This window comes from Panthera pardus, unplaced genomic scaffold (assembly GCF_024362965.1).
Source record: "Panthera pardus isolate Hobbes unplaced genomic scaffold, ASM2436296v1 HiC_scaffold_22, whole genome shotgun sequence".
Classification (NCBI taxonomy): domain Eukaryota; kingdom Metazoa; phylum Chordata; class Mammalia; order Carnivora; family Felidae; genus Panthera; species Panthera pardus.
In genome coordinates this window covers 21,961,791-21,980,743 of record NW_026526788.1, presented here as the reverse complement: position 1 = coordinate 21,980,743, position 18,953 = coordinate 21,961,791, and the positions used below count along the sequence as shown (strand labels likewise).

The 18,953-nt window shown below is 36.7% G+C and overlaps 1 protein-coding gene across 2 annotated transcripts in view; it reads left to right on the top strand.

The window, feature by feature from the left end:
* The window catches only part of ANK3 (ankyrin 3), a 679,089-nt gene that overhangs the window by 81,960 nt on the left and 578,176 nt on the right, over positions 1–18,953 (top strand). Inside the window, exon 2 of one of the 2 annotated variants that reach the window (XM_053910324.1) lies at positions 6,143–6,224. The exons of the other annotated variant lie outside the window; for it this stretch is intronic. Within the exon in view, the coding sequence (XP_053766299.1) occupies positions 6,204–6,224 (21 nt within the window). The 5' untranslated portion in view covers positions 6,143–6,203. The remainder of the gene's footprint in view (positions 1–6,142; positions 6,225–18,953) is intronic. 2 annotated transcript variants of the gene reach the window in all.

Genomic DNA, 18,953 nt, shown 5'->3' with positions numbered 1-18,953 from the left:
TTCAGAAATGTTCCATCCTCAATTTCTAAAGCTTAGCTTTTCACTGTCATAGATTATGTATCAATTTATTAGACGAGTAACTTCAGTAGGAATATTGTTACTAGAAATTTGTTGAAAATTACTCAGGTTAAACCGAACTTTTTAGAATACCAAGTGTATTTTTAAGAAGTTTGTCCTTATTTTGTATTAGATATACCTCTCTCTTTTAATAGAATACATACCACATTTTTATCTTGTGTTGTCTCTGTGTGTGTTTGTGTGTTTGTGTTTTTTAATCATCTATAACTATGGACGGTATAAATTGGGTGATAAAATTTCAAATTCTGGGCATCAAAAAAACCTTATTAGAAAAAGCTTATTTTTGTTTTGTTTTATTTAAGATATATAAGATTTATATATATCCTAACCCACACTTCCAGATATATTCTAAAATTAAATTAAAAAGGTATTTATTTTTATAAAAGCCCCATTATTTTTAAAGTAAATAAAATTTTAGTCCTAATCAACCTTGTGGACCATAATTACTTCTAAAAATGTAACCTGAGTCTTATGTCTAAATTTGAACACCAAGGAAGAGTAGCAGTGACTCATCATCATTATTATTTTTTTTAAACTAAAACCAGCAGTAATTCAGGTCTCAATCTCAGAGCTTTTTTTTTTTTTTTTTTTTTTTTTTTTTTTTTTTTTTTTGGTCTAAATTAACTTCCTTGGATAGCTTTTCTTACTGATTTGAAAATTGTCCAAGTAGTATTGAATACCTCCCTGCTACATGGCTCACAATTACACATTTTTGTAAGATCATATGATCTATTCTGTAATCTAATCTAGGAGAGGAGGGAGAGAATGGGTAAAGAGGACCAGTATGTGGCTGGGGGAGAATTATTTACCAAGGTGTGTGTAAACCAATCCTGTAAACTAAGCTGCAATGCTTCAGAACCTTGTTCTGATGATTTGACTCATGAATCAATCTGCTATATTATTTTTCCTGTAGAGAAATGTGGTACTTTTAAAGATAATTATTCCTTCATTTGGTTCAGAGCAATTTCAAACCTTCTGGTTTTTATTCAGTGGCATATTTATTTACTTAGAAATCTGTTTAACATAGGGGAAAAATCTTTGTGGCTCCATAATAGAAATTAAAAAAAAATCTGTTTCATGCTATGTGAAAGCATTTTAACAAATGAGTAGAAATATATTTTAAAGACTGACATAACCTTTAGAAGAATCTACCTTGTATATTTATTGGTCTTGCTAGATACCATGTTCCCATGTACCTCCTAGAGGTGGTTTATTTTCTCTGACAGCTTCTTTTGAGAATGACCGTCCAGTGCTAGCTTGATGGGCATGGACAAGACCAAGAAAAGAAAAGTCATCTTATAATTCATTACTCTCTTCTCAAGAGAAAAATATAGATAAGCAAACCAGGGATTAGTTGAAGTAACTCTTTTACATCATTTTGTATTAGGGTTCTTTTGGGTTTCCTCTGATAGAAACTACACTCAAAATAGCTTAGGTAAAAAATGGAAAATTGCTCTATAACTGAAAGGTCCAGGAGGGCCTGTTTTAAGGCATAGCTACATACAGAGGCTCCAATAGTATTGTCACAGCTGTTTCTGCCTCTTTGATACTTATACAACTTTCTTCTTGATAGGCTTTTGTCCTGGGAAGGCATTCTCCTTAAAAAGCAATGATGCTTATGTTGGTCTAGGCTTACCAGGCCCTGAAATAGGGAAAAAGATCTTCCAGGATATATATACATTTTATTTTTTAAATTTTTAATTTTTTGCTTTTTTTTGAGAGAGAGAGAGAGAGAGAGAGAGAGAGAGAGAGAGAATGAATGAGAATCCCTAGCAGGCTCTGGCTCTGAGCTGCCAGCACAGAGCCTGATTATGCAGTTGAATTTTCTGTGTTTCTGTTGAGTTCTGTCAGGTTGTGCCATCATGTATCTGGCAGCTCTTAGATGCATACTTATTGTGGACCACTGTGTCTCCTTGAGGAACTGACTCCTTTTTATAAAGTGTCTGTCTTTATCCATGATAATATTCCTTGCTCTGAAGTCTACTTTACCGTTATGAATATAGTGCCTCAAGCTTCCCCCCGCCGCCCGCCTCGGTTAGTGTTTCTATGATAGGTCTTTTTTCATTGTTTTACTTTTAACTTGTGTCTGTAAACTTCAAGTGGATTTCTCACAGACTGCATATACTTGAGTTTCCTATTTTTATCAAACTTGACAATCTCTGCTTTTTAATTGGAATGTTAAAGGATTTATGTTAAACATATTGATATGATTTGGTTTACATCTACTATTTTGCTGTTTACTATTTGACTCCTATATTCTTGTTCTTTTTTTCTTTTTCTTTCCTTTTCTGGAAAAATAATGGAGTATTTTTTAAGATTCAATTTTATATGATTTTATTAGAAATACCTCTTTATTTGGTATATCTTTTTTTTTTAAATTAATGAAGTTGTTCTTGAGAGAGAGAGCATGAGCAGGAGAGGGGCAGAGAGAGGAGAGAGAGAGAGAATTCCAAGCAGGCTCTACAGGTCAGCATGGAGCCAGACACAAGGTTCAAACTGTGAGATCATGAACTGAGCCAAAATCTAGAGTTGGCCACCCAGGCACCTCTTGTTTTGGCTTATTTTATTGATTTATTTTATTGACTATAATCTGGGATTATGATAAATATATTTAACATATCATAGTAAATAAGCACTGCCTATTTTCCAGTATCTGTGTAAGAAACCCACAACAGTACAGTTCTATTTACTTCTTTCATTTTTTGGTGCTATTGTCATATACTTTAGTTCTACATATGTTATAAATTCCATATTTTTGTGTTAGATGGTCACTTTTATTTTAAACAGTCACAGGTTAAACTATTTTAGAAACAATCTCTTATATCCCCTTCTCCCTCATATTTACCATTGTAGGGGTGCTTCATTGCTTTGTATGATCCACATTTTCGTGTTTTAGAGAAAATCTAGTGTGATAAATTCTCTCAGCCTTTCTTCTTTTCTCCTCCTTCTCCTTCTGTCTAAAAACATCTTTATTTCATCTTCATTTTTGAAAGATATTTTTTCTATGTTTTTTCTGGGCATAGAAATTCTGTTGACAGTTTTCTTCTGTCCTAACTTTAAAGCCAGCATTCTACTGTCTTCTGTTTGTTTACTTTCTGTCAAAAAATCTACTGCCATTTCTTCTTCTTGTGTCTCTGAACTCACTCAATATGTCTTTTTACCTCCAGGTGCTTTTAGAATTTTCTCTTTTTCACTTTATCACTCTTTATCAGCAATTTGATTATGATGTATCTTTGTTTGGTTTTCTTTATGTTTATTCTATTTGAGATACCTTGAGCTTCTGAAATCTATAGAGTTATTATTTCTTTAAATATTTTTGTACTTCTTCCCTTTTCCCTAAGACTCCAGTTACACATATGATAGACTACTTAATACATATGTACTTGTCACTGATGTTCTGTTCACTTTTTCAGTCTTTTTTCTCTGTGCTTTTTTGGACAGTTTCTATTTCTGTTTTCACGTTCATTGATCTTTTCTTCTGCAATGTCTAATTTGCTGTTAATCTCATCGAGTATATTTTTGACTCAAGAAACCATCCAGCATATTTTCGTCTATATAAATTCCATCTGGCGTTTGTATATTTTTCCATTTCTCTCTTTGCTATGGTTATATTTTTCCTTATGTCCTTGAGCATATTAATAATTGTATAATAGCTTTGTTAACATTGTAAATAACATTTGTTAACATGCCTGCTAATTCCCTCCTATCTGTCATTCTGGCTCTGTTTCTATTGATTGGATTTATTTTTTTTCCTGGTATTGGGTCATATTTTTTCTGCCTCTTTGCATGCCTGGCAATTTTTGACTAGATACTGGGCATCAAGATTTTCTCATTGTTGAGTGCTGGATTTTCTTGTATTCTTTTAATTTTTGTTCTGTCATGTAGTTAAGTAACTCACAGATCAGTTTAACCTTTTGAGGCTGCTGTTCAGCTTTGTTAGGGTGGGTCCACAGTAACCTTTATTCTTGGGCTAAGCCCTACCTACCAAGGTGTAATTCCTCAGGGGACCTTACCCAGTGTTCCATGGATTACAGGGTATTTCCAGTTTGGCTGATAGGAGCATAGACTATTCCCAGTCCTGCTTAAGCACTTGGAATTTTGTAGCCCATTGGTTCATTCCTTCACCTCGTGGCTTTCCACCCTGTGCACGTAAGGTCTGTACTTGTTAATGATTCAGTGAACCTTGTTGCTACAGGACCTTCTGTGTAGCAACTTTCTCTCCTTTTTTTTTTTTTTTTTTTAAATTTTAGAGAGAGAGAGAACATGATCAGGGGAGAGGGGCAGAAGGAGAGAGAGAGAGAGAGAGAGGGAGAGAGAATCTCAAGTAGGCTCCACACTCAGCATGGAGCCTGACTTGGGGCTCAATCCCATGACTCTGAGGCAAAATCAAGAGTTAGACGCTCAACCAGCTGAGTCACCCAGGCCCCCCATCTCCTTCCTCTCTTGTATTCAGCCTTACAAATTCTAGCTCTGTATTTCCTCCACTTAGTAAGTCTGCTGTGCTGTGTTTGCATTCTCTCTTCCTGTGCTGTGGCCTAAAACTACTCCCAGGGAGTGTGATGGGGCTATTATAGGGCTGAACTCACTTTTCTTCCTTCCCTCAGGGATCACATTTCAGCACTGCTTATTTTTCAATATCTGAAAAACATTGCTTCGTGTATTTTGTACACTTTATAGCAGAAAGGAAACTTCTATAGCAGTTAATCCTTTAAGAGTGGAAGTAGAAAAAATGTTATATAAGTGGCTTCATTTTATAAATGCATATTTCATTTAATATTATATCATAAAAATTTCCCACATGTGATTATAATGTCCCGTTAGTCCATCCTGAGGATTATCTATAATTTATTTAACTCTTCCCTTCTTTTAGGATATGACCCTTGTTTCCAGTTTTCCACTATTTTTTTTTTTTTTTTTTAAATTTTTTTTTCAACGTTTTTTATTTATTTTTGGGACAGAGAGAGACAGAGCATGAACAGGGGAGGGGCAGAGAGAGAGGGAGACACAGAATCGGAAACAAGCTCCAGGCTCCGAGCCATCAGCCCAGAGCCTGACGCGGGGCTCGAACTCACAGACCGCGAGATCGTGACCTGGCTGAAGTCGGACGCTTAACCGACTGCGCCACCCAGGCGCCCCCAGTTTTCCACTATTTGAAAGTGGCTATCTTAAATATCCCTGGCTACATCTTTGGCTACATCCTTGGATATGAGTCCTTGTTTTTTTTACATTCAATTATGTCTTCATGATGTATTTCTTAAAGTGTAATACTTGGGTTGAAGGATTTGCGAGTATTAATACCCCACAAATGTGTCACTAAGTATTTTCTGGAAAGATTATACCAATTTCCCCCTGGCATTGTATGAGAGTACTCATTTTGCTACCCCCTTATAGCACTACCTTTTTTATTCTTTGTGTGAACACACTGAATGCATTACAGTGTGAAGTCTGTTGCTGGGGAGAATCAAGCACAGACTCTTTCCCCAGAGTGCTCATAGGTGAGTGAGAAAAACAGTAAACCAATCACCAACATATGATACATTTTGGAAGGAGTGATCCAAGTCCACCTAGGAAAACCCCACAAACATGAAGTTTTCATCAAATATTTGAGGATAAGCAGTTTGTAATAAGGTCACACAGAGAAAAAGCAAACAAACATTAGAAAGGTTAATGCGACATTTAAGGTGACTAAAGTGTGGGTTTGAGGTGAGAAAGTAGGAGGAAATAAAGAGGGATTTGAAGGCAGAAAGCAGATAGTGAAGGGCTTTGTTTGGTTTTGAGTAAGTGCAACACACACCCAATCTTCTACATTCCATGGGTGTACTGAATCTTTATGTGTAGTAAAATTCAATTTCTTACCATTGGCTTTGTTTTTCCTACAAAGATTTTCTTACAAAGGTTTCTAAAGTGTTTTCATAACGACAGGTCCTATTTCAATTGAGGATAATACCCGGCATCTAAATACTGCAGCAACCTTTTCTGTTGTTTGTTTCTTAAGTGAACAGGTTGAGGCCTTGTCTGCTCTTGTAAATTCAATGGGCTTGATTCTTTCTTGTCTTTTAAATAGCGTACGTTGCTGTCTGTGCAGGCATAGCTGTGCCTGGAGCAGTTTTCCTTGCGCTGAACATATGATCTGGTCTTTATCATGGGTGAGTATTCTTTCTGGGGCTGGCTTTTCTCCCTCAGGGTGAACGTCTCATCTTCGCTTTCTGCCTCATTAGAACAAAGGCAAACCACGGGTATGCAGTATTATAAAACCAATGCACTTTAAGCAAAATTTAGCCGTCTCACCGAAAGGAAAAAGCTTAAAAATGTCAAGAACAGAGATGATCTAAGACTTTGGAGACAGACCTACCTTCCAGTCTGCTGAGTGACTAATAAGTTGAATGATCTTGGTCAAGTCACTTAGCTCTTTGGTTTCTGCTTCTTGATTGATGACATGAATTTTACATTCTCTAGTAGTTCTAAACTTTGAATGTATAAACAAGGATTAAAAAAAAGTTTAAAAGGATAAACTCATTGTGGATATAGAAATTAAATTTGTGTTTTATATTAAAAGCAACATTTAGCCATATTCTGTAATGATCTATGTTTCCAGATTACCAAAGACCTTTAACAAATACAATTCTAATTTTTTAACGAGTTATATTCTAACCATGATGTGTCAGCTTAATATCTGAGCAAAATATATTGGGTTGCTTTTCATTTATCTTTGATGCATCGCAGATATTTACACTTGAGATGTTTCACTAGGACTATAGTTAAAATAAAGTGCTTAAATGAGTATTCAGTTCTTTTTTAAGAGACCTCAAATTACCAGAGTTAAACTCAGAATAGCTGTCCTGGTTGTGGGCATCTGTGGCTTCTTTCCATATCCATTTCTGCTGTAATTCTAAGGCTTTGTGAGATGAGAGAGGAGGCTTTCGAAGGCTGTGTATTATAATTTTTGTTTAAAGTACTATTAATCTGATACTTTAGTTATTTTTGTCTTAAATAGGGGTTTTGTGTGCTATTTTGGGCACAAACTGTACCACTTTTTAAAAAATGACTATAAACACTTTTTCAGTCCTAAATAACAGACTTGCGCTTGAGCTTTGGGCAAACTCTCCTTCTTAATTCAGAGACTGCTCATATAGAGAACACATCTGAATGTCCTACTAATGCTTTGGAGCCACTGATATGAAATCTGTTATAAACTGATACTTTTGATGCTCAGAAACTGTTGCTGCAGGTGGGTCTATCCATCCTTGAAAGAAGTGGCCCTAGATTGCTGTACTTCTAGCTATTTTATCTAATGGTACACATTTTTCATCAGTATGTTGCTCTCACATTTTTATTGACTGCTTCTGATGTAATTTGTGCTCAGAGTCCAGTTACTGGAGTTTCTTTAAATTACAGAGAAATCAGAGGTAGAAAGGCCACCCTATACAGATAGGCCAATAGAGTTTAGGTGTAAACCGCCATTTTGCATAATGAGAGGTATTTCCACCAAGACTATTTCTGGAGGTATGGAGTAGAGTGGATTGTTGGGGAAACTAAAATATGACTGCTGCAAGACCACCCCTGGGTTACTAAGGTTTTAGAAATGCCCAAGCTGCCAAAATGATAAGAAAACTGTTTAAATCATATATTAAAGTTGGTTTGTGGGAGAATTTTGGAACACTTGACAATCTTAAGACTGTTTCCCTCTTCTCGTTGAATTATCATGTGCCTTCAGAAATTTCCATCCAGCCAAACAAAACCCAAACAGAAATAGCAGGCAAAAAAACACTTCAAAAGTAATTTCAAAGATTCTACATTATTCTGTAGCAGTAAAGCTTATTATAGGTTATTATACAGAATAAGTGAATAAATTGCAGCCAAACACTCCCCATTTAAGTGGTTATAATTGAACTTGATGCAGATTATATTATAATTGAGATAGATATTTCTTATTTAGATGGAAGCTACTAGAGTTTGTTCAAGTTTTATGAGACTCGTGTCCAATTTCTTTGTTCATGTTATGTTAAATTATATTCTCCTTTGTATTTGACCCTAAGGCAGGAAACATTTGCAAAATTTGTTAGGCAAAAACAACAGCCAACATTCAGTAGAAAGTGTGGGCATTTTAATTCAAGAGTAAATGAGCATTTGAAAATTAGAAAAGGGTAGATAGAATCAGAGCTGGATGCTTCAAGTGGTGTAGACTTTTAGGACATTGGTCTGCCATGATGCTTTTTACCATGTTGTAATTTGTAAATATCACCTAACATTACCCAGAAAATTGAAGAGCTGGAACATCATTGCCTATCCCTACCCCAGCTCAATTCCTCTCTTTGTTTCATTGGATTGGCCAGCCAAAATTTAAAGCAACAGTCATGAGCTGTTGTATCTGAACCTTTACATTTGTTTAAATTTGCTTAAATGTTTTTGTCTATTGCAGAAGTTTATGTGCTTTCAAATTCTTTATTCACTAGTATTTTCTTTATTAATAAGTGTTTTTATTTTTAACCTACTATATAGTGATTCATTGTGTTTACTTTTTTTTAAACTTTTTTTTTTAATGTTTATTTATTTTTGAGACAGAGAGACAGAGCATGAACGGGGGAGGGGCAGACAGAGAGGGAGACACAGAATCAGAAACAGGCTCCAGGCTCTGAGCCATCAGCCCAGAGCCCGACACGGGGCTCGAACTCACGGTCCGCGAGTTGTGACCTGAGCTGAAGTCGGACGCTCAACCGACTGAGCCACCCAGGTGCCCCAAATTGTGTTTACTTTTTAAAAGAAACAAACAAACAGCAAAAACAACAACTCCAGCAATTTTTTGTTAGAAGTAAATTATTCCTAGCCACAGGATAGCACTTAAAAATAACCTTGAAGGAGTCTTTGTGATTTAATGTTTTTCAGTCTGGGGAATATATTCTCAGTGTGTGCTTAATGTACAGTTATTAGATGAAATAAAATATCTAAAGCTTTGCTGTCTTTTGTTCTTTCACTAGTCATGCTAATGATTTTTTTTTAAGGGTATTGTGATGACTGTATTGTTTTGCATACTTGCTAAAACTGGATTTAACCTAGGTAGAAATTCCATTTGATTTTTCATTGTTATTAAACCCTAGGTGAGTAATATTAAACTTGTAAACATGATTTTATCTAAGTTTATTCTATCTGGGTTTAGTGTAGAATCTATATACACTATTCTGTCTGGAAATAATAGAGATGATAACCCCAAAATAAACTATTAAAAATTCCCAGTGCTTTAATTTTATAAAATAACGATTGGCTATCAAAGCAACATTAGACAAGTCTTAAACTAAAATACTGACCATCTTAAACATCATGCTTTTGGGGCGCCTGGGTGGCTCAGTCGGTTAAGCGGCTGACTTCGGCTCAGGTCATGATCTCGCGGTCCGTGAGTTCGAGCCCCGCGTCGGGCTCTGTGCTGACAGCTCAGAGCCTGGAGCCTGTTTCAGATTCTGTGTCTCCCTCTCTCTCTGACCCTCCCCCGTTCATGCTCTGTCTCTCTCTGTCTCCAAAATAAATAAACGTTAAAAAAAAAAAATTTTAAACATCATGCTTTTCTAAACATTTTAGTTTCTTTTACTTTTGTTAACAGTCAAGGGTTTTAAAAAGCAATTATTTTGAACTCTGTTGAATTGTGATATAGAATTTTAAATATTATATGTAAGTGTTATCTTATAAATAAGAAGAGATTAAAAACAATTGAAAAGTCAGTGTCTTGCTGGATGTAGGAATAATTTGGCTTTCATGTAAATGAATATGCAGTGTATGAATTACAAAGCAATGTAAAACTAAATGGTGGTTGAAAAAAGAAAGCTTGCCTTATGTTAGCTGAACGTCTCATTTGGTAGATACAGTGTTTGAAGGTGGCAGGTGGTGGTGGGGAACTGGTTGTGGGGAAGACAGACATCACAAGAGGTTGGCTCTACTCTCCCCAAGGATGTTTTCCATTCTTATGTCTGGAATTAGATTAATGGGCAAGACTAGACTCTGAAATGCTTAATAATAACTAGGCATGAAGGTGTTATCCCTTACTTCATTTAAACCGTTTTGATTTTTTTTAATGTTTATTTATTTTTGAGAGAGAGAGAGAGACACAGAGCACATGGGGGGCGGAGGGCGGGAAGGGCAGAGAGAGAGAGAGGGAGACACAGAATCCAAAACAGGCTTTAGGCTCTGAGCTGTTAGCACAGAGCCCAACGTGGGGCTTGAACCTGTGAATCATGAGATCATGACCTGAGCCAAAGTCGGATGCTTAACTGACTGAGCCACCCAGGTGCCCCAACAGTTTTGAAATGTGAATTTTAGATTTCTTCAGCTTTACCAAAACTAACTAAACACACAAAGGTAAACTAATTAGATTTATAGTCACAAAAATGTTAATCAGACTTATCTCTGGATTATAGCATTAGAGGTAATTGTTATTTTCCCTAAACTTTTCCATATTTTACAAAATTTCTGCAATGAATCTATATTAGTTTTATCATAGAAAAGATAGTTACTTCAAAATGGATTTTTTTATTTATACAAATACTTTTATTTTGTTTTTAGATGTATATATAACAGTATACATTTGAGTAAGGTGGCTGCTCAAATCTAGTAGGGGAAAGGTTACAAAAGATACATAAAAATATTCATATCAAAAGCATGAGGATCCTTACATCCTTCTTATAGAACAAGCACATTCTATACAAATGGAAGGGTTGTGACAAAGAATTTTAAAGGTCAAGAGCCTCTAAATGTATTTATGTAGATATATATTCTTCCTTATATATTCTTCTTTCATTATCACACAGCTATTATTAGTCTAATCTAAAACTTAGTCTAAATTTATATTTTTGATAAATGTGATTTTATAGTTTTTATGTATAATTTTGATGCACATTTTGGAAGAAGAGTCTCTGGATTTTTATAAGTTTTGTAATAATGGACACCAATTAATCAAATATTAATTTTTTAAAGATTTTATTTTTAAGTAATCTCTACACCCAACTTGGGGCTTGAACCCACAACCCTGAGATCAAGCGTCATATTATGCTCCACTGACTGAGCCAGCCAGCTGCCCCATATAATTAAGTATTTTTAAGGAAATTTATGACTATGGCCTGGGAGAACATTTAATAGGCAAATCAGTACAAAACACCTGATTCCTGTCCACCCCTTCTGACAAGATTCCTTTCTCCCCTTTATAGTCCCTATACTAGATGACTGTACCATCAGCCAGTTGTTTGTGTCAGAAACTTGGGAGTCAAAAATTGATTCCCTCCCAGCCTGTCTTCTGTACCTACTCCATTAGCAAATCTGAGATATATCTTATAGATGTCTGTTTCTTTTTTTAAAAAAAAATTTTTTTTTTTAACGTTTATTTATTTTTGAGACAGAGAGAGACAGAGCATGAACGGGGGAGGGTCAGAGAGAGGGAGACACAGAATCCGAAACAGGCTCCAGGCTCTGAGCTGTCAGCACAGAGCCCGACGCGGGGCTCGAACTCACGGACCGCGAGATCATGACCTGAGCCGAGGTCGGCCGCTTAACCGACTGAGCCACCCAGGCGCCCCTAGATGGCTGTTTCTTGCTGTCACCATTGTTACTGCCATACTACGAGTCACACCATTATCTCTAAACTGGACAGTGTTGCAGTCTCCAATCTGGTCTCCCTGCCTAATCCATTCTCTACACAGTCATAAAAACATGTGTTTCTGTTGGTAAAGTCTTTGTACTTGTAACCACATTTATATTCTTTCCAGGGCCTTACTGTGGTCCTGCCTCCCTTTTGGTTTTCCTATCATTCATTCTGTCCCTGTTCTCTCCTCTTCAGCCCCATTGACATCTGCCTGTTTTGTCAACATATTAAAGGCTTTGCTACTTAAAGGGTTTTTTTGGTTTTTGTTTGTTTCTTTAAGTAAACCCTACCCGCAACGTGGGGCTCAAACTCATGACCCTGAGATCAAGAGTCACATGCTGTACCCACTGAGCCAGCCAGATGCCCCTGTTGAAGCTCTTATGATGGCTGTTCCTCTACCTGGCTGTCCCTGTTTCCCCATGGCTGGAGCCTTGGAAGTCTCCCTTCTCAGTCCCTTCCCCTTCCTTCAGGAGGACTAACTGCAACCTGAGTTAAATTAGCCCGTCTCTTCTCACAAGTCGTTTCTATTCACTTCAGTCTGATGATTTCCTCTGGGCTTCTTTTTTTTTTTTTTTTTTTTTTTTAGTCATCTTTGTTTACTTATTTTCTGACGTTATCTGCTAGAACTGTGCTGGAACATTAACTGTCTTGTTTGTTCTCATACCCATAACTGGCAGCATATTACATGCTCAATAAATAATTGTACATTGAGATAGTTCATAATGAGCATGGATTTTACATGGATCTTTATAATTAACCCCAATGTTTTAAAATGAAAATATAAAGGAATATTTTAATTCTTTTTTTTTCTTTAGCTAAGACAATAAATTTAATTTATTCCCAGAGTGCTCATGTATATCTAGCATATTTTGCAGCCAACTGGTAATGAGGGGGAGGCAGATATCATGCCCCTTGACAGATAAGATGCTGACACGCAGATTAGATGACGTGTTCACATTCACTTTCTGGTAAATGGTAGAATAGGAATCACAGAGGCTTTAGTTAGCGTCCTTTAAATATAACATCCTTTTGTGAAAAGAGAACCTAAAGCTTTTAGAGGTTAAGTGATCAAGGTTACACAGCTGGAACTCTTGAAAAGAATAGGAACCAGGAAAAGATCTAAACAGAGTGCCCCTGAGTTGCTTCTCAGGTTCACTTACATTGTAGCATGTAATACTTCTGCAACTGGGAAAAAATATATCCCTTTATGTAAAAAATTATGGTTCTGTATTTTAAAATATGACTAACATTTTTTCACATTTAATAGTATAGTGATGTGAATTCTTTAAGTCCCGTAGGCATTAGTGCTATTTTTTTTTTCCAGAAAATGCTTCAAATTAGCCTTTTGATTTTCTAACTAATGTCTTTGAACTCTGATATTGTTTGTTAAACATACAAAAGCATCCATAACATTTGTCATAGATGTTACGTGAGCTTTTTGGTTTCCAGACATCACCTCTTTAACTCTCTGTTGCTATGGGTTTTCATTAGTATTCCATGGAGCCTGGGTTGCCATAGAAAATGTGTAGTTGTAGAGGAGTTACCATGGTAACAGTCCGCCATTATGTGTTTTTCAGTATCAGCTAGCTGGAGATGATAGTGAATCTGAATATTTGCTTAGGAGTCCAATATTGAAAAATAAAATAGAATATTTTAATGTCCTAGTTATGTCCAACAGATACTTTAAATATGATGCTTGCTACCCTTTATTCAAATAAATTAAATAGAAATGAAAGCCGCTTTGAAAGCTAGTTTTTAGCAGCCATTTAGCTTCATCTCTAGAGATACTAAAAATTTAAATTGCCTTAAATGTTTGACACGCACATAAACTCCCGTGGAGTAAAGCTGCTTGTCAAATAAACATAAGTTTTTGTTTTAACCGGCTTGCCTTCTTCCTGACCTTGAATAATAGCAGCTCAGGTACATGTAAGAAGACCGAGAGGAGAAGAGTGTTTTTGTCTTTGAAATGTAAGTCAGAAATAAAGAAAGGAAATCACCTAGTGACTCATGGCTCTAAGTAGCTTTCCAAAAGAAAAAAAATCAGAGAAACTATTTTCAGTAAAATGGCAACTCCCTTGGTTGAACAGCAGTTTTAAAGATACTATTCAAAAACATTTTGATATATCCAACCCTTTAGCAATCATTTTGAAATTTCTAACCTATTAGAAATGTTAGGCATATTATGTCAGTTCCCTACAAATAACCTTTGTTATTTTTATCTTGATAGAGTGACGCACCATTATTTTGTCACAGGGTGTGTAGAAAAAAAGTTATAACAGTTCGGCAAATTAGATCTGTGTATATTCGAGATTTTAAAAAGATGAGTGAACTTCAAGTTTTACAATTTAATTTTGTGATCTGGCTTAAATTTTTTGTTTGTTTGTTTTTAATTGCTGCTGTTGCCTGAACACTTGTGTTCCCTCTAAAGTGATATGTTGAAACCGAATGCCTAATGTGATGGCGTTAGAAGGTGGGATCTTTGGGAGGTGATTAGGTCTCTTATGAAAGAATGGGATTAGGGTCATTAAAAAGAGACCCTGGAGAGCTCTCCTGTGCCTCCTACCATGTAAGGACACAGTGAAAAGGCAGCTGTCTTTGAATCAGGCTTTGGGTCTTCACCAGACACCTAATTTGCCAGCGCCATGATCATGACTTCCCAGCCTCCAGAGCTGCAAGAGATAAATGTTTGTTGTTTATAAGCCACCCAGTCTATGGTATTCTGTTATAGCAGTTTGAATGAGCTGAGACAATTGCCAAGCCTTTCTCTGAAGTTGTGGGAAGACGTGATGTTGGGACCCCTTGTTTTTGTTTTCTTGAAGCCACTTAGTGTTGGAGACCTTTAACAGTCTTCTCTTGAAGCTTTTTCTCCTGGGACATAGGAAGATAGCCTTTTCTCCAGTAGAGCAGAGGCTCAGCAAAGAATCATGGGGTCATAACTGAGCACTTCAGAGAATCAGTGAGCGCATGAACTGTTTCTGGGTAACCACAGGGTATTTGAGAGAAAAATGTAAAACCAAACAGTGTTTTATTAGGCACAGCTTGCACAGAGGAAGTATGTAGAGTTTAATAGAAAATATTTAAAAACATTTTTTATGTTTTTTTTAATGTTTATTTTTGAGAGAGAGAGAGAGAGAGAGAGAGAGAGAGAGAGAGAGAGAGAGTATGTGAGAGTGGGGGAGGGGCAGAGAGAGAGTGGGACACAGAAGCAGGCTCCAGGCTCTGAGCTGTCAGTACAGAGCCTGATGTGGGGCTCAAACCCATGAATCATGACATCATGACCTGAGCTGAAGTCAGACTCCTAACCAACTGAGCCAATCAGGTGCCCCTTGATAGAAAATATTTAAAAAGCTGCTCTTTAATCCATGATGTTACTGTAGGAAGTAATCCTCTTGCAAGGAGTGGCTTCAAGTGGACTTGAGAGTAAAATACTCTGAATTGCCAAACTATAGAGTTCTCAAACAGTGATGTTCATCTATAAATGCCATTTAACATAGTCCTAGTTTTACAGATAAGGGAATTAGTAACTTAATGGGTATTATCAATCTAGGATGAGAGTATTGAGTTTAGGAAAATAATAAAATTAAATACTTGGCATTTGGTGAAGTAAGGGTTTATTGTTGAGAATGCATTCAAAATGTTTCTGTGTACATTCATTTACAAGCCCCCACGGTATCTCAGAGCAGTGGGTAACAGAATGCTGTAGTTAAAAGCACAGACTTTGGAGTCAGGCTGCCTGAGTATGATTCCTAGTTTGATCAGCTATGAGGCTCTGTGATGTTGGAAAATATCCAATTGGATATGGGCCTCAGTTTCCTCATTCGCATTATGGGGATAACAGCCGTTACTATGTTATAGGTTGTTATGAGATATGATGGAAAGGATTTATGTTTGTAAAGTGCTTGGAGTACGACCTGGTACACAAAAAGTGCTGTTTGGGTGTATGTTAATTAAGGTGGAAAACAGTAGGAAGGTTGGGGTTGAGAGTTACCCAGCTGATGACATTTGACCTCCAGAGTGAGTCAAAGAATAATTAATTTGAAGAAGTCAGATAGGCAATACCATAAATAGTACACCTGTTTCACTCTTTTCAGATTTAAATTACATGTAAGACATTGGCATAACATTGGTAGCCTCTTACACTGTATACCAAGGTTCCATTTGCTAGTAAGTCCATTCAAATGCAGTAAGGATTTATTAACCTTGATTTTTATGATCCTCAGTCCCTATATAGAGGTTTTTGGCAGCAGAAGGTACCTTTTCATTAATGGCAGAAGATAATGAGGTCAGATAGCATTTATCATGATATATTACCTTCTCTTACCTGCCTTTTCTTTTCCCTTGATGGATTTTGAGTCAGTACTTAACAGAAAGATTAAATAGAAGATAGAGTTTTTTCCAGAAGTTGCAGTTTGATTTGGGGCGCCTGGGTGGCTCAGTTGGTTGAGCGTCTGACTTCGGCTCAGGTCATGATCTAGCAGTCTGTGAGTTCGAGCCCTGCTTCGGGCTCTGTGCTGACAGCAGAGAGCCTGGAGCCTGCTTCGGATTCTGTGTCTTCCTCTCTCTCTGCCCCTTCCCCGCTCATGCTGTGTGTGTGTCTCTCTCTGTCAAAAATAAATAAACATTATAAAAATTTTTTTAAAAAGTCGCAGTTTGATAAATAATTTCTTGGCTATAGTTAAATTCCTTTTATTGTAATGGATCAAGTTGTCTATTTAAATCAGATATCAGAGCTAATCCACAGCCCTGATTCAAACTCTCTTGTTTTTCACCTGGTGGCCCTGGACTGAAAGAAATATTTACTATCTCTCATTCATTGCTCTCATGCTTTTCTGTCTTCAGTCCTTTGCCTTTCCCCTCAAATTTGATAAATCTCAAGTCAAGGCTCTGATCTCCTCTGTTCTGTCTTTTCCACGTTTGTAATCCGCCCCGCCCCCCCCCCCCCCCCCCCCATCCAATCTCGTGGCCACACTTTTACTTCTATGTGGCTATTTTGGAAAATTATCTTGCCGTCATCTCGATCTCTTTCTAGCTGGTCCTTAGTTGACTGTATGCCAGTGTTTGCAGGGAGTACCTTGCTATATAACTTCACCGAGGCATGCAACCCCCCAAACCTTTGTACCTCTTGACCATGCATGCCTCTACCACGTAATCCCATTCCTGCTATCTTTTAAAACCAGTGGGAGATTCTGTCAGGGTTCTAGCCTCTCCCAGGCACCAAGGCTCAGTGTTTTGGAAGTTCTGTGAATTCAGTATACTTAACGAGAGGCACGCTTGGTGCTTTACTGCAGGCAGGGGATTGTAACTAACTGACTGGGAGTAGAATTTACAAGTCCCTTGAACTTGGGTGGGAAAAAATTACTTTGTTTCAGTAAAATTTAGCGTTTCCTTTAATTATGAATTTAGCACAGATATCAAAGTAATGTTACTAATACCTATGACTGTCATCAGTAATAATTATGAATATTTTCATATTATAGCTGTTGAGGATATCTAGAAATACCATTCATACTCTTAATTACTTCAAAATTAGTTATTAGACCTGCTACTAGATTGTACAGTGTAATGTATAAGGAAGCATTTATATTATTTTGTTATAAATTTGTTTTAAAAATATTTTAATATTTTTATCAAATAAAAGGTGGATGGGTGAAATATGTGAACAGAATTAAGAGTCTATTTACTTGTGAGGAGCACAGAGTAGTGTATAGGACTGTTGAGTCACTATATTGTACACCTGAAACTAATATAACATCGCGTGTTAACTATATTGGAAATTAAAAAAGGTGTTACTGAAAATAATGTAAGTTCTGTCAGGAGAGGTAGTATATCTATCTTGATTGCTGTTGTACCTTAGCATCAGGTTCAGTATAGAAGCAGCTCAATAAAAATTTGTTAAAAGACATTTTTTTTGATTACTGTGTTTTGCTATGTTTGATTTCCTTTGCAATTCTATTTCATGTTTTAAAAGCACTGTCTTGAGAAGGGCTCCAGAGGCTTCATCATTCTGCCAAAGGGGTCTATGGCCCAAAAGATTAATCATCTGTATTCAGAACGCCTGTTTTCATATTTGTATGCTATCAAATACCATATAAAATTTGATAGTTTTGGTACTGCTCATTTCTTTATTTTTTATTTAAAAATTTTTTTAGAGCGAGAACGAGTTGTGGAGAGGGGAGAGAGGGAGAGAGAATCTTTTTTTTTTTTTAATGTTTATTTGCTTTTTGAGAGAGAGAGAGAGTGAGTGCAGGAGAGGGGCAGAGAGATACAGAATCTGAAGCAGACTCCAGGCTCTGAGCTGTCAGTACAGAGCCCGATGTAGGGCTGGAAATCACAAATGGCAAGATCATGACCTGAGCTAAAGTCAGATGCTTACCTGACTGAGCCACCCAAGCGCACTGAGAGGGAGAGAATCTTAAGCCTGCTCCATGCTCCGCAGGGAGCCTGACTCAGGGCTCCATATAATGACCCTGAGATCATGACCTGAACCAAAATCAAGAGTCAGATGCGTAACTGAGTGAGCCACGCAGGCGCTCTTTATTTATTTTAAAGTGTGAAAACACAGCTTTTATTTAAGAATTTTTAATACTCAACTGAAATGACAGTGGTTATACCTTGCTTGGGTCACTTGGGAGTGGAATGCCAGGCTGGAGCCCCCCAGCCTCAGTTTCCTCCAGCATTTAAAAATATTTATTTATGCCTCAGACATTATTTTAGCCAATACTTTATCTCAGTGTTTAGAACCAAAATGCCATGATTTTACAAGTACCATGGATTCTTTTCAACTATTTTAATATAGCAAAATAAAGATTAAGAAAAAGATTAATTTGTGAACATTTGTATTGCTTTGTACTTTGATTGCAGATAGCACAGAACTATGCAAGCTTGCCAGCGGTTTGTAACCGGGATTAGATTGAAGATACTAATAAGCTGGAAAAGTGTAGATAGGAGGTGAGGGGGAGGATGCACCAGGTGCAATCAGACCTGATTGAGTGCGTGCTCTTTAGTGCCTCCTTACAAGGAAATTAGGTACTTCGGAAAGTAACTGGTTTTGATAATCTATAGCCACATAGCAAAATGTTCTCAAGCTCTTTGGGTCATTTAGGGATTTTAATTTGTTATACCTTTTATTTTTGTCCTCTGTTATCTTGGAGGATCATATATTTTCTAAATAAATAAGCTAGGGAAAATGATTTCGTTATATTTACTGTCTTAAATTCAGTTATCTTATTATGTCGTGACAAACCACCCCAAAGCC